The sequence below is a fragment of the Procambarus clarkii genome, chromosome 92 (assembly GCF_040958095.1).
Source record: "Procambarus clarkii isolate CNS0578487 chromosome 92, FALCON_Pclarkii_2.0, whole genome shotgun sequence".
Classification (NCBI taxonomy): Eukaryota; Metazoa; Arthropoda; class Malacostraca; order Decapoda; family Cambaridae; genus Procambarus; species Procambarus clarkii.
This window is the reverse complement of record NC_091241.1, coordinates 1,520,410-1,546,011: the sequence shown is the minus strand read 5'-3', so window position 1 is coordinate 1,546,011 and position 25,602 is coordinate 1,520,410. Positions and strand designations below refer to the sequence as shown.

The 25,602-nt window shown below is 45.2% G+C and overlaps 1 protein-coding gene across 3 annotated transcripts in view; it reads left to right on the top strand.

Moving 5' to 3' along the window:
• l(2)10685 (5-methylcytosine rRNA methyltransferase l(2)10685) overlaps window positions 1-25,602 on the top strand; it is a 53,362-nt gene that overhangs the window by 22,366 nt on the left and 5,394 nt on the right. Inside the window, exons 2-7 of one of the 3 annotated variants that reach the window (XM_069319104.1) lie at window positions 4,506-4,629; window positions 11,232-11,408; window positions 12,761-12,928; window positions 19,702-19,905; window positions 21,038-21,199; window positions 24,805-24,967. In XM_069319104.1, coding sequence (XP_069175205.1) covers window positions 4,555-4,629; window positions 11,232-11,408; window positions 12,761-12,928; window positions 19,702-19,905; window positions 21,038-21,199; window positions 24,805-24,967 — 949 coding nt within the window. In that variant the 5' untranslated portion in view covers window positions 4,506-4,554. Of the gene's footprint in view, window positions 1-4,400; window positions 4,630-11,231; window positions 11,409-12,760; window positions 12,929-19,701; window positions 19,906-21,037; window positions 21,200-24,804; window positions 24,968-25,602 lie in introns of those variants that run through there. The other 2 variants (XM_045770142.2, XM_045770143.2) reach the window with 2 other exon arrangements.

Below are 25,602 nucleotides of genomic sequence, written 5' to 3'. Positions count from 1 at the left end.
CGAGGGCAGGCGGAGTGAGGCAGAGCCCCATTGTGCGCCCGTATTTATACGGCCCTGTAGCGAGTAGATTATCCCAATAATATACTCGCTCCAAATGCTTTGTTAATATTCCTGTCAACCTTTGGAGATGAATGAGGTGAGGCGTTGCCCGGGCATATAAGCAGCAATAGCAAACATTAACCAGAGTCTACTTTCAAGTGTGGTCTAGAGCAGACACTTGCGAGATACTGTACCAACGCTCAGTGCGCTCAACTCACACCAAAGTATCACCTGTGTACTTCTGTATATTCGACCAAATATATATATAGTATCTTAGTGTCTGTGTTTATTTGTCACCATACTTTACGTAACAATAGAACCGTTACATTGGTGACCCAGTGAGTGAAAAAGAACACCTAGTCACAAACTAGATCTTCGTCATGGATTTATCTACCAGGTTTCCAGCATACAACGCAGATGAGCCAGAATTTTGGTTCATGCAGATGGAGGCTATTTTCGACCTTCACGAAGTTTCGACGATACCCAGCCACGATGGACTACAACATGGACTCTCACTGGACCTCTACTGCTACTGTTTGCTGTGATGGAACGCTGCCAACACCCTCGCCACAGCTATGATTTTCATCGCGTCCATCTCTGCATTTTCATCTACTACGGCTTGCTGCTCCACGATCGTTACTCACTCATCTGACAGCCTCATCAATGATTACATCATGTTGGATCTACAGCTTGTCCTGCCGACTCTCCGTCGCTGCCAGGGCACTGCTTGTCCTACGCCCACGACAGCTGCTCTGTCATCAGATTCATCTACACGTTCACTGCAGTTTGATACTCGGCCGACTCAAGCCCTTTGCGCAGTACAGGACTTACAGCTTGCGTTTCCGACATTTCGTCGCCTTCAGGACAATTCAGCTCTAGATGTGATTACCTCGTTGTCCTAATTACGTGCCTACATTACCTCCTAATGTCCTGGTGCCCGAGCCCATCTGCCCCGGATCTAAATGCTCCACCAGCGACCCGAGGACGCAACAATTATGCACATTCTTCTCTCCTGCTACACCGAGCTTGTCCACACACTGCCTACATCTTTTGGTACCAGACTACAATTTCCACAGTCAACAATGTAGTACTCGGCGTGTACAGTCCTAATCAACCCAAGACGCTACAGCTTCGACACAGAGCAGACAGCAGACTACGACCACATCGAGCCGCCACGCTCTCGCTCCCCGAGTTTAGACACTCACAATTCTCAATCGAGCCGCCACGCTCTCGCTCCCCGAGTTTAGACACTCACAATTCTCAATCGAGCCGCCACGCTCTCCCACATAGAGCTCCACGACTCCGGCCTCACTCAGCTCTCTGCTCTGCTCCAGGCTTCGTCTCAACGTCTGCGACATGCTAAATCCAGAGACACATCCGCCGACTACGCAGTTCACTTTTCGACCACAGTTACCAGCAGCACCGCCTCCTACGACGACGGACGATCCTGTGCGACCTCCCACCCTACGACCCCAGTTAGATGACATCAGCGAAGAGGAGGAAGTTAACTTTGATGGTTATGTAACGCGAGCAGGGCGTACAATTCACCGACCAGCTAAGTTCCTTGATCAAGTATTTTTCCTTTCATCCCCTGGGAGGGGGAGTTCTGTAGCGAGTAGATTATCCCAATAATATACTCGCTCCAAATGCTTTGTTAATATTCCTGTCAACCTTTGGAGATGAATGAGGTGAGGCGTTGCCCGGGCATATAAGCAGCAATAGCAAACATTAACCAGAGTCTACTTTCAAGTGTGGTCTAGAGCAGACACTTGCGAGATACTGTACCAACGCTCAGTGCGCTCAACTCACACCAAAGTATCACCTGTGTACTTCTGTATATTCGACCAAATATATATATAGTATCTTAGTGTCTGTGTTTATTTGTCACCATACTTTACGTAACAATAGAACCGTTACAGCCCCAAACTGCCCGCGCAACGCCGCGGGACGCGCTGCGCAATTGTTTCTTTCTCCCCCGCCAGAAAAATCCCCGCTTGCTATCAAGCAGTGACCATTTTCTGACCAGGGGGAGAAAGATACTGGCAGTATGGGGCGTTAAAGTTTATTGAAGATTAAATTCTGCAGAACATGTAAATATATAAAGTTCAAATATAAAGTAAGTAATTATATAAAGTTTATATTAAACACGGTTTATATTATAAACTTATAACAAAGTTGATATTATTAAACTTAATATTGAACATGTGAATATATAAAGTTTCAAATATAATTTAAGGAATATATAACGTGTATATTAAAATATATAAAGTAAATATATAAAGTAAGAATTAACAGTAACAATTCCAAGTCCGAGGACTAGATTTAACTTAAAAGGTACACCCGTAGTAAGTATGAGACCTTAGCCTATAGTGACATGGAAACTAATTCTGCAGAAACCTAAAGGTTAACTGGTACTAGAATTAAGGCCGAGTGCAAATGTGTAGTAATTATATAACACTAGGATATAACAGGCAGGACACAAAGAATAACTAATAAGTGAGAGACCACATAACACGTAATGTACCCGGCCAAGAGGCCGTAAAAGACCTAATGGATAAGGAGAAGGGGGTGTGACTACAAGTAGGGCTTACTAGCACCTAGACTGGGCAAAGTATTAGCTGCGGACAGCGGGACACTTGGGGACCGGCGCTGCACCCCCACCGCAGGCCAGCGACCAAATATATATATAGTATCTTAGTGTCTGTGTTTATTTGTCACCATACTTTACGTAACAATAGAAACGTTACATTGGTGACCCCAGAGATACTTTCGACGATACCTAGCCACGATGGACTACAACATGGACTCTCACTGGACCTCTACTGTTTGCTGTGATGGAACACTGCCAATACCCTCGCCACAGCTATGATTTTCATCGCGTCCATCTCTGCATTTTCATCTACTACGGCTTGCTGCTCCACGATCGTTACTCACTCATCTGACAGCCTCATCAATGATTACATCATGTTGAATCTACAGCTTGTCCTGCCGACTCTCCGTCGCTGCCAGGGCACTGCTTGTCCTACGCCCACGACAGCTGCTCTGTCATCAGATTCATCTACACGTTCACTGCATTTTGATACTCGGCCGACTCAAGCCCTTTGCGCAGTACAGGACTTACAGCTTGCGTTTCCGACTCTTCGTCGCCTCCAGGACAATTCAGCTCTAGCAGTGATTACCTCGTTGTCCTAACTACGTGCCTACATTACCTCCTATTGTCCTGGTGCCCGAGCCCATCCGCCCCGGATCTAAATGCTCCACCAGCGACCCAAGGACGCAACAATTATGCACATTCTTCTCTCCTGCTACACCGAGCTTGTCCACACACTGCCTACATCTTTTGGTACCAGACTACAATTTCCACAGTCAACAATGTAGTACTCGGCGTGTACAGTCCTAACCAACCCAAGACGCTACAGCTTCGACACAGAGCAGACAGCAGACTACGACCGCATCGAGCCGCCACGCTCTCCCACGTAGAGCTCCACGACTCCGGCCTCACTCAGCTCTCTGCTCTGCTCCAGGCTTCGTCTCAAACGTCTGCGACACTGCTAAATCCAGAGACACATCCGCCGACTACGCAGTTCACTTTTCGACCACAATTACCAGCAGCACCGCCACCTACGACGACGGACGATCCTGTGCAACCTCCCACCCTACGACCCCAGTTAGATGACATCAGCGAAGAGGAGGAAGTTAACTTTGATGGTTATGTAACGCGAGCAGGGCGTACAATTCACCGACCAGCAAAGTTCCTTGATCAAGTATTTTTCCTTTCATCCCCTGGGAGGGGGAGTTCTGTAGCGAGTAGATTATCCCAATAATATACTCGCTCCAAATGCTTTGTTAATATTCCTGTCAACCTTTAGAGATGAATGAGGTGAGGCGTTGCCCGGGCAACACGGTGAGGTGTTGCTCGAGCATATAAGCAGCAGAATAGCAAACATTAACCAGAGTCTACTTTCAAGTGTGGTCTAGAGCAGACACTTGCGAGATACTGTACCGACGCTCAGTGCGCTCAACTCACACCAAAGTATCACCTGTGTACTTCTGTATATTCGACCAAATATATATATAGTATTTTAGTGTCTGTGTTTATTTGTCACCATACTTTACGTAACAATAGAAACGTTACACTCTCAGTAAATGTTATGTACTCTCGCAACCCAATGTACGTTCTTGTATATAAATAAATAGATTTCAACTGTAAGGGGATATGGTTTGCACCTTGTTATTCAAATAATGGATAAATAATTCTAATAATGGAAGCGCTAATTATATGAACAAGTGCCATGTATTTATTCAGACGAGAACAACAGCGAACACAAACCAGCGCATATACGAACGGAATGGTTTGTATGTACAAACTTCTCAGTGAACGAAGTTGTTTCTAGCCCGGTATCCGAAATTGCAGTATACGACTTGACCAGTCCCCACCTCCACTACCTCCTTGGGGTCAGCTCCACCACCTCCCTGGGGTCATCGCTGCCCGTCATACCTAAACATAACGTCAAGATGCTCGCCGTCAACAAATCAAGAAAACAAAGCAGGAGTTTAATTCTATATATGCAAAGACGTTTTAAGAAAAAGGTAATTCATCATTAAAAAGTTGATGCTGAGGGTTGATGCTAATCTCGGGAGGAACTAAAGTATTACTCAAATATAACAAGATTGAAGTTACCTAACACAATTTGTTTATCATATTCATGTTTATATTGAAGGTATAACAATGGCCTTGGTTCTTGCTTGTTGGTATTTGATTCCCAGTGGTCCAAGTTGTTGGGTACCTTTCCCTCCATCCTCATAACCCTTCCAAATGCTGTATAGTCACACTGGCTTAGCACTTTCTCCTGATAATTACCTTGCCTTACCTCGATCCAAAGCATTTACGGAACATGCATGTACAAACTACCATGTGTGTGTCTAATAGACGTGACTACAAATAATTGTTTACCTAATCCCTTCAGAAACAATCCCATCAATGTGTTGAGGTGGTGACAAAAGCACTGATATAGAGTCAAGCACAAAGTTAAAGAATTGGCATACATGTGGCACACTGTCAGCAACAGATTGCTCAAGCAGATTGAATGTGTACACAACATGGTTCATAGTCATCTAAAGCATTTTTTATTACATATTAATGCCTGGATATCATTAAACTTTCCACTCATGTTACTTGTATTGTTGTAAGATTGACCTCAATAGTGTGAAATATCCAAAATGATACTCTTTCATGAAGGAAAATAAACCCTAAAGGTCCTTAGCAGTATGGCCATGCATGTTAAGAAACTTTGTGATATGTACCATTGGTCTGTCCTTAACAATATACAGAAATGTCAGTGCTACTTTGTTAAAATTAACAATATCTGGAGTAGAATCCAATGATACAGTAGTGAAAAATAATGAGCTTTGATCTCAGTGATGATTACTTTGAAAAGTTTGTCCTATTATTTTAATCTCTTTATTATATGTAGTAGATGATACATGTACTGTATATGCAAAACAGAACCTCTACCATGCTTTTACAAGTGAGTGACTAGAAATGGTTCAAACTGAGCCAGTATTTCCATTGTCCCAAGAAAACTGCCATTTGAAGGAGAGTTTAAAATCTCATAATGTTCATGGAATGCTGATCTATGTTCAGCTAAAAATCTGATGGTTACAATGACTTTCTGGGACAGATCTTGCATACAGAAACATTGATGATATTGTTACGTGGAGAGAGGGGTTCCACGAGTTCTTCTATCCCCGAGCTCGGTCTGAGGCTATTGGAATACATTTTAATACAGCTTCCTCCGGTGTTTCCTCTGTTCCTTTTCCTTTGCCTGCTGGGCTGTAGATATGTGATAACAGGCCATGCTTCATTCTGTTCTGAAAAACAAAAAATAACACTCCAAATGATAGTGTAAAATAAGTGATAATGTAAATATATTAACCAGATCATGCATGCATATAGTAGTCGTAACTTGCAGGGGCAAACTGGATCATTAACCCCTCGACTGCGCCGGCCAACAAATGCCATTTTGAGAGTTGTACGTTTTTTTAATTAGGCTATATTTTAATGTTTTTTAATTTTTCATTACTCCTTGCGTTTTGAAATAAAAATAGTTTAGTTTGGAAACATTTTGACACTAACTTTACCTGAACATTTATAAAAAGCAACAAAAATATATCCTTGATAATTGCACTAAGAAGTTTTTGCCAAAAACAGATGCTCAGTGCAAGGGGTTAAATCATCCCAGGAATTTTTCAGTCAGGTCAGCCCACATGTATCACATAAATATAGGGACTGCCTCAGTATACCACATGGACATAGGGACTGCCTCCATGTATCATATACACATAGGGACTGCTTCCATGTACCACATGCACAAAGGGACACTATTTCTGGAAGGAACTTCTTGGTGACTCCCTGAAGCTAATTTGCAGGGAATCTTCTTTTTCCTACTGGGAACCAGAGCCAGAAGACCTGGCTTCCTCACAGAGGTGCAGAGAGCAGGGGGACTATTATCATCACCCTCACTGGGAAAGTACTCTATCCAAAAAGTTGGCAATACTTTACACACAACTTCAAGATTCGTAGAAACAAAGTATCAAACTGCCAAATGACTACAAACTATTCAGGTGAAACAAATGAATCACTTGAAGTTAGTACAATACCGATAGCCACCACCAGGCAGCCTGGAGCCCTGGCCAATGCTTGCCCTGCCACTCAGTCCTTTTGCTAATGTGAATGGTCCACTTGTAGAGTGGTCCCTGGGTCAGTCTTTTATGGTGGGGCTCACTGGTTCTAATCTAAGTGCCAGCCATCCATTGTCCTACAGGGGGGGGAGTCCATTTGCTTGAGTATTCTCTTTCAGTACATTATCTTCTTTCATACACACACACACACACCCAAACATACCAGCGATACAAAAATGCGAGAAACAACTACACGTCAGATAGGAGAGAGGCAGAGGGGAACTTTGAGAACTATAGCAGACAAATGCAAACCAGATCCAGGCCTTTAATATAAATTCATTTAAAGCAAGCTGCAGGTAAAGGATAATATTCAGAGGTTGCAATTGGGGGACATACACGGAAAATGAAAGGGAAATGTTGGAAACATTAAACAAAAAGTTCCAAAGTGTGTTTGTACAAAATGAGATCTTCAGGGAACCAGATACAATAAGAATTCCAAAGAGCAACATAGAGCACATAGAGGTGTCTAGAGAAGCAGTGAAACAAATGCTCTTGGAGCAAAGTAAGAGCAAAGCAGTTGGCCCAGATGGAATTTCACCTTGGGATCTGAGAGAATGTGCACCTGAGCTCAGCGTACCACTTCAGCTGATTTTTTCAGACATCCCTGTGTACAGGAGTCATAGCAGATGTGTGGAAAAAGCTAACATAGTTCCAATCTACAAAAGTTGTCAACCAAGAAGACTCCTCAATTATAGACCTGTATCATTGAAAAGTGTAATAGTCAAAATATTGGAAAAATAATTAAAACTTAATGGGTAGAACACCTTGAGAGAAATGATATAATATCAGTATGGTTTCGATCTGAAAGATCCCGTGTATCGAATTTACTCAGTTTTTATGATCGAGCCACAGATTTTACAGGAAAGGGATGGTTGGGTTGGCTGCATCTATCTGGACCTAAAAAAGGCTTTCGACAGAGTTCCACATAAGAGGTTGTTTTGGAAAATGTTGGAGGGGTGACAGGTAAGCTGCTAACTTGTATGAAAATATTTCTGATTGATAGAAAAATTAGGGCAGTAATAAGAGAAAGTGTATCGGACTAGAGAAATGTCACAAGCGGAGTATCACAGGATTCAGTTCTTGCACCGGTATCTTGAGATGATTTCGGGGCTTTTTTTTTTTAGTGTCCCCACGGCCCGGTCCTCGACCAGGCCTCCACCCCCAGGAAGCAGCCCGTGATAGATGACTAACACCCAGGTACCTGTTTTACTGCTAGGTAACAGGGGCATAGGGTGAAAGAAACTCTGCCCATTGTTTCTCGCCGGCGCCTGGGATCGAACCCAGGACCACAGGATCACAAGCCCAGCGTGCTGTCCGCTCGGCCAACCGGCCGGCCGACTGGTAATGTTCATTGTCTACACAAACGATCTACCAGATGGAATACGGAATTATATGAATATGTTTGCTGATGATGCTAAGATAATAGGAAGGGGTAAGTAACTTAGATGATTGTATTACCCTTCAAGAAGACCTGGACAAAATAAGTATATGGAGCACCACTTAGCAAATGGAATTTAATGTAAATAAATGCCATGTTATGGAATGTGGATTAGAAGAACATAGACCTAACACAACCTATAAATTATGTGGAAAATCTTTAAAGACTTCTGATAAAGAAAGAGATCGAGGGGTGATTCTAGATAGAAAGCTATCACCTGAGGACCCCATAAAGAACGTTGTGCAAGGAGCCTATGCCATGCTTTCTAACTTCAGAATTGCTTTTAAATACATGGATGGCAAAATACCAAAGAAATTGTTCATGACTTTTGATAGACCAAAGCTGGAATATGCAGCAGTTGTGTGGTGCCCATATCTTAAGAAGCACAAAAACAAACTGGAAAAGGTGCAAAAACAAGCTACTAAGTGGCTCTCAGAACTGAAAGGCAAGAGCTATGAGGAGAGGTTAGAGACATTAAATATGACAAAACTAGAAAATAGAAGAAAAAGAGAGATGATCACTACGTACAAAATAGTAACCGGAATTGATAAAATTGATAGGGAAGATTTCCTGAGACCCGGAACTTCAAGAACAAGAGGTCATAGAGTTAAACTAACTAAACAAAGACGCCGAAGAGAAATAAGAAAATTCACTTTTGTAAACAGAGTGGTAGATGGTTGGAACAAGTTACGAGAGAAGGTGGTGGAGGCGAAAACCATCAGTAGTTTCAAAGCATTATATGACAAAGAGTGCTGGGAGGACGGGACACCACGAGTGTAACTCATCCTGTAACTACACTTAGGTAATTACACGCACGCACGCGTGCGCGTTTGTGTCCTGGCAAGTTTGTTTGGACCTGGCCAAGATAGAATTACCATCTTGGTCAACTGCTTTGTTCCTACTAGCTCCTTGAACATTTTTTCCACTTCGTCTCTAGACACCTTTGTGTGCTCTATGTTGTTCTCTGGAAATCTTAATGTGTCTGGTTCTCTGAAAAGTGAATTTTGCACAAACACACTTTGGAATTATTTGTTTAATGTTTCACACATTTTCTTTTCATTCTTCTTTAATCTGTTTCCCATTTTCAACTAATTGAATTTTAATGAATTTATATAGAATAGGCCTTGTTCTGTTTTACATTTGTCCGCTACCTCCCTCAAAATTTCTTTCTGCCTTGTAGTTGTTTCACACATCTTTGTATTGCTGGCATATTTGAGGGTTTGGCCTCTTCCTCTATTGATTCATTTTCATGTCTTTTGGTTTCTGGCCCACTTGCAATTTCTGTTCAACCAAACCCGTTTTCTAGTTCTGCATCTCTGTTTTGGTATAAATGTTTTTGTACCTTTATCGTGTATTTCACAAAACTTGGCATATATCTAATTTACTTCCTTGCTCAATAGTAAGTCTTTCCTATAAAATCCATTAAGAACTTTCTAAGCTCCCTAATGTGTCCTCTCCAGAAATCAGGTTTTCAACTGCTTAACTTTCCTTATTATCTTCTAGATTATAATGCATTGCATACTTTATTTCCAAAAGGACATGGTCACTTTTGTCCAAAGGGGGAAGGTACTGAATGTCAAATATCTCTTCTATTTTCAAGGTTTATCAAATTCAGCATTGAAGAAACATTCCCTTCCATCATTCTCGTAGCTTGTTTAACACATTAATGCTGTAGATCAACATTGCTTTCCACCTGTTTGCCTCTGTGGATGCTTTGTTGGTTGACTACTTTCCTTGGTCCCTTTTCCAAAACTGGTTTTCCTTTGTCTGCAGTGTCATCATAGGTAGATTGTCCACCCTCAGGCCTTTAGTGTTCGTATGTTTACGGTGTTGGCTGCCATTTTCTTCGCCATGACGTTGGTGGATTTTCAGGCTCAGGTTTTGGAGTTTTGACATAATTCTGGTGGCCCACTGATTGGTCCGGAGAGCACTGGCTCAGAGAGCACTGTATAAACATCAGAGGTCTGCGGTTGTTCAACGTCCTCCCAGCGGCTATAAGAAATATTGCCGGGACAACCGTGAACATCTTCAAGAGAAAACTGGACTGTTTTCTAAGAGAAGTTCTGGATCAGCCGGGCTGTGGTGGGTATGTGGCCCTGCGGGCCGCTCCAAGCAACAGCCTAGTAGACCAAATCACAAGGCGAGCCTGGCCTCGGGCCGGGTTTGGGGAGAAGAAGAACTCCCAGAACCCCATCAAGCAGGTCCATGTTGTTAGTCCCTGATGGTCTTGTGTGATGTTGGGCAGGGTTCCTAGCCCTTGGTCTTGTCTTCAGAGTAGTACTTGCCATCTCCTCCTCACTGGTAAGTGTCTGGTCTTCCTGTTCTTTGTGGTTAGCTTTAGAGAGTCACTAAAAGGCTTGTCCCCCATAAAATCAGCATTGAATGTAGTGGAATGCTTTTTTCTAATAGAGCTCCAGAGGCTCCTTGGTTCCATCCCTCCCTCCCTACAAGGTTTGTTGGTTCATTGTCCATCAGCTCTGGACTGAGTGGCAGGGTAAATGTGAGCTGCAGTTCTGGGCCACCTGGTGGCAGCTGTAGGTACAATACTAGTTTTGAATGATTAATTTATTTTGCCTGAATGGCTTGTAGAGTCGTTTGGCTGTTTCAATGCTTCGTTTTCTATGAACCCTGCAGTTCACTGCAAAGCTTCGCTGACTTTTTGGATGCTTTCCTGGTGAGGGGGTGACAAAAAAGGCCACCTCTGCACCTCTGTGAGGGACTCGCATTCTGACTCCAGTTTTCAGTAGGCTAAACAACTCTTGCAACTGATGTGACCTGGTAGCAGGAAGCCATTTCAGTGAGATAGTGTCAGAAAGCCACCGGGGCTCTACCAGAAAGAGGCATTTAATTACATTCAATGGTGGTTATTTTTATTACTCAAATTGCTTAAAAATGGTCACTAAATTTCTCAGAATCCGACCCTAAGGCCTAAGGTCATCTTTCTTCATCTTATCTCACAATGCTTCTTACTTTAAATGAATAATTATTCATACTGTATATTAATTTATTTCAGGAAAAGGTTCCCCAAATTACAAACATTGCTCGAGCACAGGAGTACTTTGACAGGGCCTATCCTCCCGTGTATGGGCCGCGGTGGCCCTCAATTAGGCTCGCTCTGTTGTCAAAACAGAAATATGTAGCGGCTGTAAACAACTTTGCCAACCATGAAAATACAATAGAAAAGTTTCAGGTAAGATCAGAATTTTAAGTCCTTTAAATAATGTTGATATAGTGCAGGTTAAAAATAAATTTGCTCTAGCATTGATGCAATATATATCTTGCATGTACTATACATTGCAAATGCTATAGGTAATGCATTAATCCTCAGTAGGCAAATTTTTTACCAAATTTCTGCAAAGTTATTCAATAAAGTAGTAGTTGAAGCCTTGAGTACTATGTAGCCTAATGTATTTTAATTTTTTATTGTATTTAGGTACAAGAGTTCTTATATTTTTGTAAAGCCACTAGCATGCATAGTGTAAACTTGTGCAGTTCCAATGGCACAGTGGTGAAACACTCGCCCGGCACTTCGCAAGCGCCTTGGCCTGGGTTTGTATCCTGGTCGGGGTGGATTGACTGGGCACCAATCCTTTACTGTAGCTTCTGTTCATCCAGCAGTGAATAGGTACCTGGTTGTTAACACTTTTGTTCCATAGGGACGGAGATGGTGTCCACAAATAACTCTGCAGATGTTCCTTAGATACGTAGGTGACGTCCAAAATTTTGATATTTGTTAAAATTCAAGTTTTTATCCGATCTTTATGGGACTGGTTTTAAAATGTGCGCCAATGTCTTCCCATTCTATTGCAAACTGGGGTGAGAAACTTGAAAAGAGTAAATACATTTGTGAGCAGGTGTTGCAGGTGTGCCAATGGGGGGCTTGCTCATGGGTAGCGCTTAGTCAACTTTTGGTTTTGCTGCAGGTGGGGCACGCCGGGCTTTTGGACCTTATATGCATATACCCCTGTAGGGAATTCTATAGCGAACAAATAGATACCAAAATGAAAGACGTAGGACGAGAATTGAGGTGACAAAAGTTAAAAAAGTATACAAATTTTATTGCTCTTGCGCACTCCCGGGTAATGCTCGGCTGATTTCTGGGTTTGGTGCGGGTGGCACATCGGGCATTTGGACCTTATATGCATATACTGTATGTGATAAAACTGAAAAAAGTATACACATTTCAGTGTTGCTGCGCTCTCGCGGGAAACACTCGGGCCACCATGGGGTAGTCTGGCGCGCGCGCGCCCAAAATGCAAAAGTGTTAAATGATTTGGCGGGTTGTATTCTGGGGAAAAAATTAGGATTACGGACCTGCCCGAAATGCTATGGGTTAGTGGCTTTACAAGAATGTAAGAACTCTTGTATTAAAAAAAATAAAGTTACCTTTTTAATGTTATCACATTTCCACTATAAGTAAAAAATGCTAGGGAGTAGGAGTTGTATAATAGTTATGTGACTATATTGGTGGCATAATAGTCATGTGAAATATATTATAAATGTTTATTATATACATTTTGCAACTTTCTTCCTATTGTCTAGGAACTTGGAGCTGTGGATATCGGGCATAAGTGCACAATGATTGCTGCTCAAATGAGAGCTAATAAAAAAGAGTGGGATCAGCAGATATCTCAGGAACATGACGAGGACACCTTTCAAGATCACCCCGAGATTGAAGAATCAAAATTAATAAGACCTTCTCTAATAGAGGTAATTAAGAACTTTTTTTATTCTGTACATTTTAAAAATAAATGGGTTATTTGAATATGTAGAATAATTGCTTACGAATGTCAAAGAAAGACCCAATATTTATGTAAGTGTACAGAATTAAAAATTCCATTTTTGGATGTAACCTACATCCTTTCTCAAGGTGCTTTATACATTGATTGATTGTATGAAGATTAAGCCACCCATGAGGTGGCACAGACAGCTTATCTATGCAGCGGCCGGTTCCTGTTTCCTCTGGGGACGTTGTACTTTTGCGGGGGTTTTCTTTTCTTTTTGTTATTTGCCTGGTGGGGGGTCTGTCTTGTGGGGCTATATGTCCATTTCTATTGTGTTGGTGGACCTCAGCTAGGCCCTCGTGATTGTACACGTTGCAGGGGTTACAGTGTTTTGTTCTCCCCTTGTTAGCTTTGGGTCTCAACCGGTTAGTAACATCTTGCCTGGGCTTCCTGTAGCAGTCAGCCTACGGGTCCTAGAAAACCCTGTTGGGGCTTGGTAGACCTATGGATGTGTCTTCCGAATTCCAGCTCGCCTCGTGCAAGTTTGAAGGTTACTGTGTGCCCTTGTCTCAAGGTGACAGTCACCGCTTGTGCCTCCGTCATGCCGCCTGTTGGATCACCGACACCTTTGACCCAGAGTCTTGCGAGACATGCTCCTCGCTTGTTCTCCAATTTTCCCATTCTGATGACATTGATATTAGGGTACAGGCAGCATCTGCGTTGCATGCTAGGTTTAGGTTGATTGCTTACCCAGATGCCCTGAGGTTGCCCCGTTTTGGTTATAGGGACCCGGACTTGGGGGAGTTAGTCGCTTCGACTTTGGATCAGTCCACGCTCCCTAATCCTTCCCCTGTTGTTCGTTCTGTTCCCCTTGTTCCCTGCTTCCGGCTCCCAAACATTGGAGGGTTTCGGAGTCAGAGCGGGGTTTAGATGGCAATGAGACTCGGGCAGCTTCGGGGGCTGCCCCTTTCAGGTTAGAGACAGAGGCATTCGAGACAGTTCCTCCTGCCTAAGCTTCTGGGCCCCCCCCCCACACCTTCTTTTCTGCCTTTTCCCTGTCCTGGTGAACCGGAGGAAGTCGCATCTGGTTCCGTTCTAGGTTCGGACCTGGCTGGGTCTTGTTTGGGACTCGGATCGCTTCCTGCTTGATACCTGCTTGATGGGGTTCTGGGAGATCTTCTACTCCCCAAACTTGAGAGTTTGGTCCACCAGGCTGTTGCTTGGAGTGGCCCACAGGCCCACATACCCATCACAGCCCGGTTGGTCTGGGCTGTGGAGGGTATGCTTCCATGTGGTGGGTGGCTTCCATGTCTCTCCCTCCGCAGGTGTTGCTGCGACTACGGTCCTGCTTTCAGCTGTTTCTGGGTGGGGTCCTGGGTCACTCAGCTGTTGCTCGAGCAGTTGTGCGGGAGTCTGAACTTCGCCGTGCTGCTGGTTTACCCGCTGGGTCACATTTGGCTTCGCCTCTGTTCTGCTTCCTTCGGGGATACACTTTTCCCTCTTGTGCGGTCGCTGGATTTAGCCTCTGTGGGTCTTGCATCGATTGCTGCGTCGTTGGCTTCCTCTTCGGGTTTTTCTGAGTTCAGTGCCTTTGCACCTACCAGAGCCCTCGCTCGATGTGGTCATGGACAAGTCGTCTCTCGGCTGGGGCTTTGTGACCAGTGCTCACCAGGCCAGCCAGGGGCGGTGGGGTCCGTCCTTCCATTGGGTTTTCATCACGGTGTGAGAGTTTGCAGCGGTTTGGCTGTCGCTTTGAAGGGTTCGGATAGTGGTGCCTTCTTCGTTCAGGGCACCACTATCCGGCTCCATTTGGACTGTTCTCCGGTGGTTCATTGCCTGAACCACGGGGGTTCCCTTCGGTTCTTGCCTCTTTAGGACTAGTCGCTTTGAGTGGCTCGTCTGCTAGTTTCTCTGGGTTTGGCTTTCCACATGGCTCATATCCGGGAGTGTCCAAATGTGAACCGAGATGGCCTGTCTCGGTTCACCTCTTTGCATCAGCGTGGTCGCGGTGTCTCACCAATATATGGCGCCCTTCCCTGACCACAGTGTATTGGCGGTGGATGCCTTTTGGCAGGGCTGGTCGAGGTTGAATTACCTATACCTCTTCGCCCCAGTTCAGCTGTTGCTTCGTGTTCTTGCTCAGTTGGAGTCTTACCACAGGAGAGTCATCCTGGTGGCCGACCCAGCCTTGATTTCAGGCGCTGCTTGCTCGGTGTCCAAACCCGGGGCATTTTCCGTGGCTCCGCTTTTTCCAGCAGGTCGGACCACTCCGGGACATGACTGGTTCGGTCTTCTCCTCTGCTCTTTGCATCTGGTCTTTTTGATGCGGGTTTATCACCACTTGTATGGTGATCAGGTGGCTTTGTTGAAGGTCTCCCACCTGAGAGCTTCATCTCAGCAAGAGTATGACGTTTCCTGGCATTCTTTCCGCCACTTTCTTTCATCGAGGTTGTTTTCTATTTATAATCGTTGTCTTGTCCTTTCTTTCTTGACTTTTTCAGGACCGTCATTTAATGGCTAATACTGTTGCCTCATATTGTGCAGTTCTAGCAGAGCCACTCTAGCTTGCATTCAAGGTAGATGTCACTTCTGCCTCGTTCAGTAAGCTTTCTCGTGCTTTGTTTTACCTTCGGTCTGCTCATGCGCTGCCTGAGCCATCCATGTCAGAGACAAGGTACTCCCCTATCTATCTTCTCCTTGGTTTGTGGTGGCCCCTTCGGTTCAAGATTGTTTTTCCAAGGCTCTCTTTCTGTTGGCATTGGCCTCTGGGGGTCAGGTTGAAACCCCTGCGCCAGAGCACAGGGGTTTCAGCTCGTTCAGTTCTAGTCAGCGGTTTGTTCGTTTGCAGCCTTCTTTTCTGGCAAAGAATGAGACGGCTGCTTTCCAGAATGGTTTTTGGGTCAATGATGCTTGGTTGGTCAGGCCGGGAGTGCATTATATGTTGTGTCCAGTTGTGAAACAATGGAATTGAAACAATTGAGTGCATTATATGTTGTGTCCAGTTGTGAAACAATGGAATTGAAACAATTGGCATTGAAACATTGTGGCTCTTCGCCGTTACCTGTGCGCCTTAGTTTCTGTGGCTAGGGATGCGCTTTGGGTTGATATGGTTTCCCTTGTTCTCTATTCCCAGGTACGGTCTCCCAGGTTGTCCGCAGGTTATTAAGTCTATCCAGCCTGTGGTCAATCATCGTGCCCATGAAGGTTGGAAGTTTGCTGCTTTGGCTGCCGTTTTCGGCAACATGTCTTGGGCTGATTTTCGGGCACGGGGATTTTGGAGGTCGAACAAGGTCCTGGTTGCCTGTTATTTGGTCAACATTAATGGTCCTGGGCGTTAGTGTGTTGCTTGGGGTCGCAGGTTGCAGCCAGTTGTCTTGACATCGAGTTGAGGAGTGAGCGGTGGCTGCCTCCCGGGTAAGTCCCTCTTTTCATTATCTTTGGTTAGGTAGCTCCAGGGGCTTCCCACAGAAAACCAGCGTTGAATGTAATGAAACGCCATTTTCTGGGTGGGCCCCGGAGGCTCCTTGGCATCCTCCCTCCCTCCAGTCGGCGGTTTTTGCATTGTTTCAATGCCTAGCTTCAGAATTGGGGTTATCTTGAGATTATTTTGGTATCATGCGGCGCTGGCGGAGCCGCTCCAGCTAGCGTTCGGGGTGGACGTCACATCCGCCCTGTTCTGTAAGATTTCTCGTGCTATGTTTTACCTCCGGCCTGCTCATGCGCTGCCTGAGCCGTCCTGGTCCTTGGACAGGGTGCTCTCCTATCTTTCCTCTCCTTGGTTTGTGGTGGCCCCTTTGGTTCAAGATTGTTTTTCCAAGGCTTTGTTTTTGTTGGCAATGGCCTCTGGAGGTCGGGTAGGGGAGCTTCATGTTCTCCTCCGGCACAGGGGTTTTTGCTCTTTTAGTCCTGGGGGTAGGTTTGTCCATTTGCAGCCTTCTCCGTCTTTTCTGGCGAAGAACGAGACGGCTGCTTTCCGGATGGTTCCATGGGTCATTGATGCTTGGTTGGTTTGGCCGGGGGTGCATCGTGTGTTGTGTCCGGTTGCAGCTCTTCGCTGTTACCTGTGCACCTCAGCTGGGGTGGCTGGGGATGCGCTCTGGGTTGATCGGGTTTCCTTTCTTCCCTGTTCCAGGGCTCGGGTCTCCCAGGTTGTCCACAGGGTTATTAAGTCTAGCCAGCCTGCGGTCTATCCTCGCGCTCTTGACGTTTGGAACTTTGCAGCTTTGGCTGCCGTGTTTGGTAACATGCCTTGGGCTCATATTGGGGCGCATGGATTTTAGAAGTCGAACAGGGTCCTGACTGCCCATTATTTGGTGAACGTGCCTGCTCCTCGGCATTCTTGTGTTGCTTTGGGTCGCAGGTTGCAGCCAGTTGTCTCAACTTCGCATTGAGGAGTTTGTGACTGCTGTTTCCCGGGTAAGTCCCTATTTTCCTTCTCTTTGGGTATGTAGCTCCAGGGAGCCATAGGGGCTCCCCACAGAAAACCAGCGTTGAATGTAATGAAACGCCATTTTCTGGGTGAACCCCAGAGGTTCCCTGGCAACCCTCCCTCCCATCCGGTTGGCATATTTTTTTTTTTTTTTTTCGCGTTAGTTGAAGCCTAGTTTTCGAACTGAAGGCAGCCAGTGCGGTGAGGTCCGAGGCCTCCCCGTCCCTTCTCGGGGAGGGGAGGGCTGTGCGGATGACTGGTACAGCAGTAAATTGTGATAATTACTAGTTGCTTGTTTCCTTGGGATTGTAGGGAGTTTCTACCTCTGTTCGGTTTTTTGTTTTAGTTTCTTACCATGTGGGGTTTGTTTTGTTATGCCTACCTTTCTGGGTGCCTAACCCCGGTCGATGGCAGATAAGGAAAACCCTCAACCACAGGGAGGTTTTCCAGGGCCATTGCTCCCTGAAACCTCTCTGAAGGAGCCAGGTTCTGGCGCTGGTCCCTGGTAGGTCTGAACTCAATAGCTAATGTCCTGGTCTAATATAACATACATTAGCCCGATAAGCTCCGGGGAGCCTCCGGGGCTCACCCAGAAAATGTTTTGTGGCGCTTACATTTCTGGGTGCCTGTCCCGATCAATGGCAGATATAGAATGCTCCATATCACATGTGCATTTCTGTGGGCCATTGCTCCTCATGCCTCTGTGAGGGTGGGCCGGGTTTTGGCTCGTGGTCCCCAGTAGGCCTAGAACTCCACCCACATCGACTGATGCAAAATAGCTAGGGTATCCATATCAGTCATGGATAGCTCCGGGGAGCCTCCGGGACTCACCCAGAAAATGGCGTTTCATTACATTCAACACTTTTTTTTTTGTGTGTGTGTGTGTAATTACCTAAGTGTAGTTACAGGATGAAAGCTACGCTCGTGGTGTCCCGTCTTCCCAGCACTCTTTGTCATATAACGCTTTGAAACTACTGACGGTCTTGGCCTCCACCACCTTCTCACTTAACTTGTTCCAACCGTCTACCACTCTATTTGCGAAGGTGAATTTTCTTATATTTCTTCGGCATCTGTGTTTAGCTAGTTTAAATCTATGACCTCTTGTTCTTGAAGTTCCAGGTCTCAGGAAGTCTTCCCTGTCGATTTTATCAATTCCTGTTACTATTTTGTACGTAGTGATCATATCACCTCTTTTTCTTCTGTCTTCTAGTTTTGGCATATTTAATGCTTCTAACCTCTCTTCGTAGCTCTTGCCCTTCAGTTCTGGGAGCCACTTAGTAGCATGTCTTTGCACCTTTTCCAGTTTGTTGATGTGCTTCTTAAGATATGGGCACCACACAACAGCTGCATATTCTAGCTTTGGCCTAACAAAAGTCATGAACAATTTCTTTAGTATATCGCCATCCATGTATTTAAATGCAATTCTGAAGTTAGAAAGCATTGCATAGGCTCCTTGCACAATATTCTTTATGTGGTCCTCAGGTGATAGTTTTCTATCTAGAACCACTCCTAGATCTCTTTCTTTATCAGAATTCTTTAAAGATTTCTCACATAATATATAGGTTGTGTGGGGTCTATGTTCTCCTATTCCACATTCCATAACATGACATTTATTAACATTAAATTCCATTTGCCAAGTGGTGCTCCATATACTTATTTTGTCCAGGTCTTCTTGAAGGGCATGACAGTCATCTAAATTTCTTATCCTTCCTATTATCTTAGCATCATCAGCAAACATGTTCATATAATTCTGTATACCAACTGGTAGATCATTTATGTAGACAATAAACATCACTGGTGCAAGAACTGAACCCTGTGGTACTCCACTTGTGACATTTCTCCATTCCGATACATTGCCTCTGATTACTGCCCTCATTTTTCTATCAGTCAGAAAATTTATCATCCATCAACAAGAAGCTTACCTGTCACCCCTCCAATATTTTCCAGTTTCCAGAACAACCTCTTATGTGGAACTCTGTCGAAAGCCTTTTTTAGGTCCAGATAGATGCAGTCAACCCAACCATCTCTTTCCTGTAATATCTCTGTGGCTCGATCATAGAAACTGAGTAAATTCGATACACAGGATCTTCCAGATCGAAAACCATACTGTCTGTCTGATATTATATCATTTCTCTCCAGGTGTTCTACCCATTTAGTTTTGATTAGTTTTTCCAATACTTTCACTATTACACTTGTGTGTGTGTGTGTAAAGAATTAATCTTTCCCTCCCAATAATGGAAGGCTCATTTTCAGTGTCATGCTTTCTATACTCATCTGAAAAAACTCAAATTAATATGACAGAGTTTGTTATGACAAATTGTTTACTTCAGCTAGATGATGATGAGTTGGCTGCACAAGCAAAAGCTGAATCTATTAAACGCTACCCAGAAGAGTATCGGGCTAGGGCTTTGGCAAAAGACTATAATCCTGGAACAATGGAATTAGACCACACCAGTCGAATTATTCTCCCTTCTGAAGTTGAATCCCGGGGAGTCAATGTCATGATGGATTATGTGCCAGCAACCAAACTAAAGGTAAGATTCATATCACATATCACTATATCATGCAATGTGATTATTTTAAATTATGATTATTATGATTGGTTTTAAGAAATTATGTTACTACCTGTTAATGATTTTGAGGATCAGTGTCTCTGCAGCCAGATCTCTGACCAGGCCTCCGGGTTGCTGTTGTGACCAACCAGGCTCCTCGATGCAGCTGCTCGCAGCCTGATAAATGAGTCACAGCCTGGTTGTTCAAGTATCGTTTGAAGGCGCTTGTCGAGCTCTCTTTTGAACACTGCCAGAGATCGGCCAGTTATGCACTGTATGTGTAAGGGGGAAAGTGTTGAAAAGTCTTGGGCCTTTGATGTTCAACAAGTTCTCTTTCAGCACGCCAATTGCACCTCTGCTTCTCAGTGGGGCTATTTTGCAAATCCTGCCATGCCTTCTGGTCTCGTGTGGTGGTGTTATTTCTGTTTGCAGATTTGGAACCATTCTTTCTAATAGTTTCCAAGTGTTAATTATTATATATATCTCCTGCCTGTTCTCTAGGGAATACATGTTTAGAATTTTTAGGTTGTCCCAGTAATTTGGATGTTTTATTGAGTGAATTATAACAGTAAAAAGATCTTTGCATGCTCTCCAGTATGCAAAGTGGCCTGCATGCAAAGCCAGTAATTTCTCCAGCTTTGAATGGGGCTGTTATTGTGCAACAATATTCTACTAGAGAGTGCTAATGGCTTAAAAAATATCATCACTGGCATGGCATCTCTTGTTTGGAAGGGTCTTGTTACTAATCAGTCATTTTTCTTACAGTTGTGACAGCAACTTTGTTGTGTTCTTTAAAAGTACAGTACAACCTTGATTCAACACACCCCGATTCAACACACCCTGATTCAACAAATCTCCGGCTAGTTCACACACTTTTCAAGCCATTGCTCCTCGTGCCTCTCTAGAGGGGGCCAGGTTCTGGCCCATGGTCCCCGGTAGGCAAGAACTCCATGCATTGACTGATGCCAGAAAGTTTTACATGTCCATTCAGCCTGGATAGCTCCGAGAAGTCTCCGGGACTCACCCAGAAAATAGCATTTCATTACATTCAACGCTGGTTTTTTGCTTCCTCATTCTGCATTCAGCAAGTACTAATTATTTTTATCTATTTTAGGGACTGGAAAACTGGGTAGAAGAGACAGATGTCTTCGTTGATGCCAGCCACGGAGACCAGGAGATTGGTTTGAAAACAGAAAAGGAAGAAGAGCCAATAAACTTTCCATCAGCACTGAAGATTTATGCCTTTAGTAAAGGAGACATATCTAATTTTCCAAAAGTATGTTTTGTTAAAAATATTGAATATGTAATGTGCCACACACTAAAAAAACACTCACTCAAACACCTGGTGTCAGATGGGGTATGGGCTGAGCACTATTGTATACATGAACCTTTCAGTTATGGTACACATAAGGTGCATAATTAGCCGACCTCTCACCGTGTTCAAAAGAGAACTCGACAAGCACGTTCAAAGGATACCTGATCAACCAGGCTGTGACTCGTATGTCAGGCTGCAAACAGCGAGCCAGACATATGAGTCGGCAACTAGGAGGCCCGATTAGAGACCGGGCCGTGGGGACACTGATCCCTGAAACCGTCAACAGGTAGATGTTGTATCTGTTTGCTATAAGAAAAAACAATAAAAAAGCTGTACTCATCCAAAATAATTTTTTAGCTTTGAAGACATAGGTGGAGTGGTTGAGTTAGTGATTTTACTGGCGAGTTGGGGAATAAAGAGTGTGATAGATATGGGCAGTCCCCCAACTACAGATGGATTATGTTCTGAAAATGTGATCCTAAAGCATTTCCATAGAATGCTGAACCAGATTTTCCAAAAGCTCAATGCTATAAGTGGGGGATGTGTTCCCAGACCATCAAAAAATCTTCACAAAATCAATATTTCTGGGGGGAGCCCCTTCGACTTCCCGGAGCTTACTAGGCTGATATATTAATGTCAGACTTTGGCATCAGTCATGTGTGTGGAGTTCTATGGGCCTCCCAGGGACCACGAGCCAGAACCTGGCCCCCTCAGAAAGGCATGGGGGAGCAATGACCTATAGAAACCCCCGTGTGGTTGGAAGCCACAGGCTGAGGTTGTGTGCTCTGGCTCCGGTGGTTGTTTCAGCACTGTATCTAGTGTGTGGTGACTGTCTTCAAGGTGGTGCGTGAGCCAGGAGTGGTTCTCCAGTACTCGGGCTGCATGCGCCTAGGGTTTCCTTCCCCAGGTGCCCAGTAAGTACTGCCCTTGGGGCTTGGGGTTTTCTCTCACTTTCTCCATTTGCTGCAGGTGGTTAGCTGGGCCTCTAGAGTGTATATGTTTTTAGACATGTAGAGCATTCTATTGCGAACACATTGATACAAAATTGAAAAATCTAGGATGAGAATTAAGGTGACAAAGTTGAAAAGAGTATACACTTTTCATTAAGTATTAAGTGTTGTTTTCAGTATTTGGGCGTTCCGCGCGCTCCCGCGGAACGCCCAAAACCACTTGGACAGGTCGAGCGATTGACGTTTGCCCACGAAAGTGTTAAGGCTAGTCAGCCTGCGGTTTATCCCCGTGCCCATGACGTTCATAAGTTCGCTGCTCTTGCTGCCTTCTTTGGCAACGTGTCTTGGGCTGACATTCGGGCACAGGGTTTTTGGAGGTCGAACAGGGTCCTGGCTGCTCGTTACCTAGTGAACGTCCCTGGGACGTCGGACCTGTGTCGCTTTGGGTCGGCGGTTGCAGCCAGTTGTCTCGACTTCAAGTTGAGGGGTGAGCAGTTACCGCCTCCCGAGTAAATCCCTATCCTTCATCTGTGGGTAGTTAGTTTTGGGGAGCCGAAGGGGCTTTTCCCAGAAAACCAACGTTGAATGTAATGAAACGCCATTTTCTGGGTGAAACCTGGAGGCTCCCCAGCATCCCTCCCTCCCACCGGTCGGTGGTTTTTCGCGTGTTTTGACATCTAGCCTAAGAACTGGGGGGTGGATAGCCGACATGAAGGGTCTGGAGCTCCCCCTTTCCCCTCCCAGGGAGGGGGGAGCTGCGCAGACTGCGGCACGGTGACGTGTAACGTCATGATCATTTGCTGTTTATTTTAGGGGACGTCTATCCACTTGTTCGGCTTTTGGTAGCAATATTTTCACCAGAATAGGTTTGTTTTGGGATGCTTACCTTTCTGGGTGCCTGACCCGCTTGATGGCAGACATAGAATGCTTCCAACCACACGAGGGTTTCTATAGGCTATTGCTCCCCATGCCTCTCTGAGGTGGCCAGGTTCTGGCTCATGGTTCCCGGTAGGCCCACAGAACTCTATACACATGACTGATGCCAAAGTCTGACATTAGCATATCAGCCTAGTAAGCTCCGGGGAGTCTCCAGGTCTCATCCAGAAAATGACGTTTCATTACATTCAACGCTGTTTCTTTGGGACATATAAAAATCACAGCATATTATTTACTTTGATGGAATTGACCAGCTTATCAAAGTGTTCTGTTTGTGAGGAGTGACGTGAAAATGCATGGGCGGTAGGTGGCAATACACGAGCAGCGGAGGTTGGCCCAAGGGTTGGGCCATGCCAACCCTTGGCGTGGCTTATGTCGTACCCGCACACTTCAATGGTGGGTGGTTACTTTGGTGTTGCAGGTATTCTTGGGGGGGCTCTATGGGTCCCCCAGGAGTTCCTCTATGAATGCCTCTTTGCCCCCTGCGCTTTTTTGTGATGTGGGTCTGGTGCAGTTGCATCTCAGGTTCCCACTCATTCAGCTGCTTTGGCGGCTGATGACCATCGAACTCAAGGTCATTTGGTTTCGGTCTTGCGCTTCTTCAGTCTTCTGGAGCTGTCCTCGGACTGGCTTTTGGAGGATGGGAGGGCATTGAGTGAAAGGCCTTCAGCTGGGGTTCTGGTTTGGTCTGCTGCGGCGGCGTTTGTCCTGCTGAAGCTGTTTGCGCCGATGCTCTGGGAGGTTGTTTCTATGTTTTTCATCTATTGCCTGGTGTGTCGGCAAGCCGTCCTGGCCTTCTCTTTGGATTGAGCCTAGGCCCTGGCTTTGTAATCTTCGTCTCCATTCTGTCTTCTGTTATTTCCGGAGGACTGTGTTGCGCAGTTTTTGTCAGCAGCTTCCACCAGTTGCCGCCACATTTCAGAGTTGTTGGTGCTCTGGTGGGTGGGGGGGGGGGTTGTTCCCGGACCTCTAGGAGTGGTCGTGCCATGGCTCAGGTTTTGTTGGGTCGAGGTGGGCCTTTGGTATCCGTTTCCAAGCCGTTGTTTTCTCCTGGGCCTTCTTCGTCTAGTCGGCGTGGTGGTCGCTCTGTGTGGAAGTCGGTTTCTCGAAGGCTGCATTGGCCCTTTCGTGGGTTGCCCCATTGACGGGGCAATGAGGGGAGGGAGGCTGGCTCTGTTTGTCCATGCTTGGTCCCACTATTCGTGGGATTTTCAGGTCGTCTCTTCTGGCCTTTGGTGGCATTGGGTGGCTCTTCCTCCTGTAGGGGGTTCGGGGCTAGTAGGTCAAGGTGATTTATTTTATTAATTTTTTTTTATCCCAAAAATCCATTTAGCTAAGCAAGTTACAGTCTTGATGAGCTGGTTACAAAATTCAACAATAGGCTCAAGACCGAACACAAGTACAGTCTCCAAGCTAAGAACTGACGTGTGTGGAGAACTAGTGTCACAATTGATATGTTTATCCTGCACACCGCACCCTAGAAATGGATCTTTTTTTTTAAATGTTTGAGCATTATTGGGCAGCTGTCTTAAAACAGATTCAGTTTAGCAGCTGCATGCCATATAATTAATTACCATTTAGTTTCATTTTCCTAAGATGACTGCATTGAACAGCAGTTGTAATTTACTTCACTAATCCCAAAACAAATGAGCACTGCCATTCTCTTGTTTATCTTTCCAGCCAAAGATGGATCATCAGATGAAGGTGATGGACTACTATGCTCTAGATGGAGCATCCCTGCTACCAGTACTGGCTCTTGACCTACAACCTGGCGACCGCGTGCTTGACCTGTGTGCTGCACCGGGAGGAAAAACACTAATTGCTCTGCAAAGCTTACTGCCAGGTTTGTTATGATTTATAACTACAGTGTAACCTTATTACAACAGGTTGCATTACAACAGAACCCCTTGGTAGACTAGAAAGAATTGGCTAGCAACATAAAACACAAGTCTTGTTTTAATAGAACAGGCTTCTTCCAGTTGCTGCCCGATGTCTGACTTGTTGGTTCTCCAGGGGTCCCAGGTGGGTCCTTCCTGGAAGGGTCGTGCCAGGGCTCGTGGTTCCACTCGTTTGGGTTAGCCACAGGTGCCAGTTTCGGAGCCTTTGCCCCCTTCAGTCCCAGCTGTGCCTGGTTGGCATGGTGTTCGCTCTGTGCGCAGGTCGGGTTCTCCTGAGAGGCATCGGCCCCTTTCGCGGTTCGCCCCATTGATGCCCCTTTTGGTATAGATGGGGCGAAAGTGCGCAGCTCCTCCCTCCAGGGGAGGGGGGAGCTGCGCAGACGTGAGGCTCGGCTCGTGTGACGTCGTGCTTGTTTACTCATTTTCATTTGGGGAGTTCTGTCCTCTCGTTTGTCTATATTTGTTGTTTTTAACCAGAATAAGGGTTTGTTTTGGGGTGCATACTTTTCTGGGTGCCTGTCCCAGTTGATGGCAGATATAGAATGCTCCAAATTACATTCTATAGGCCACTGCTCCTCGT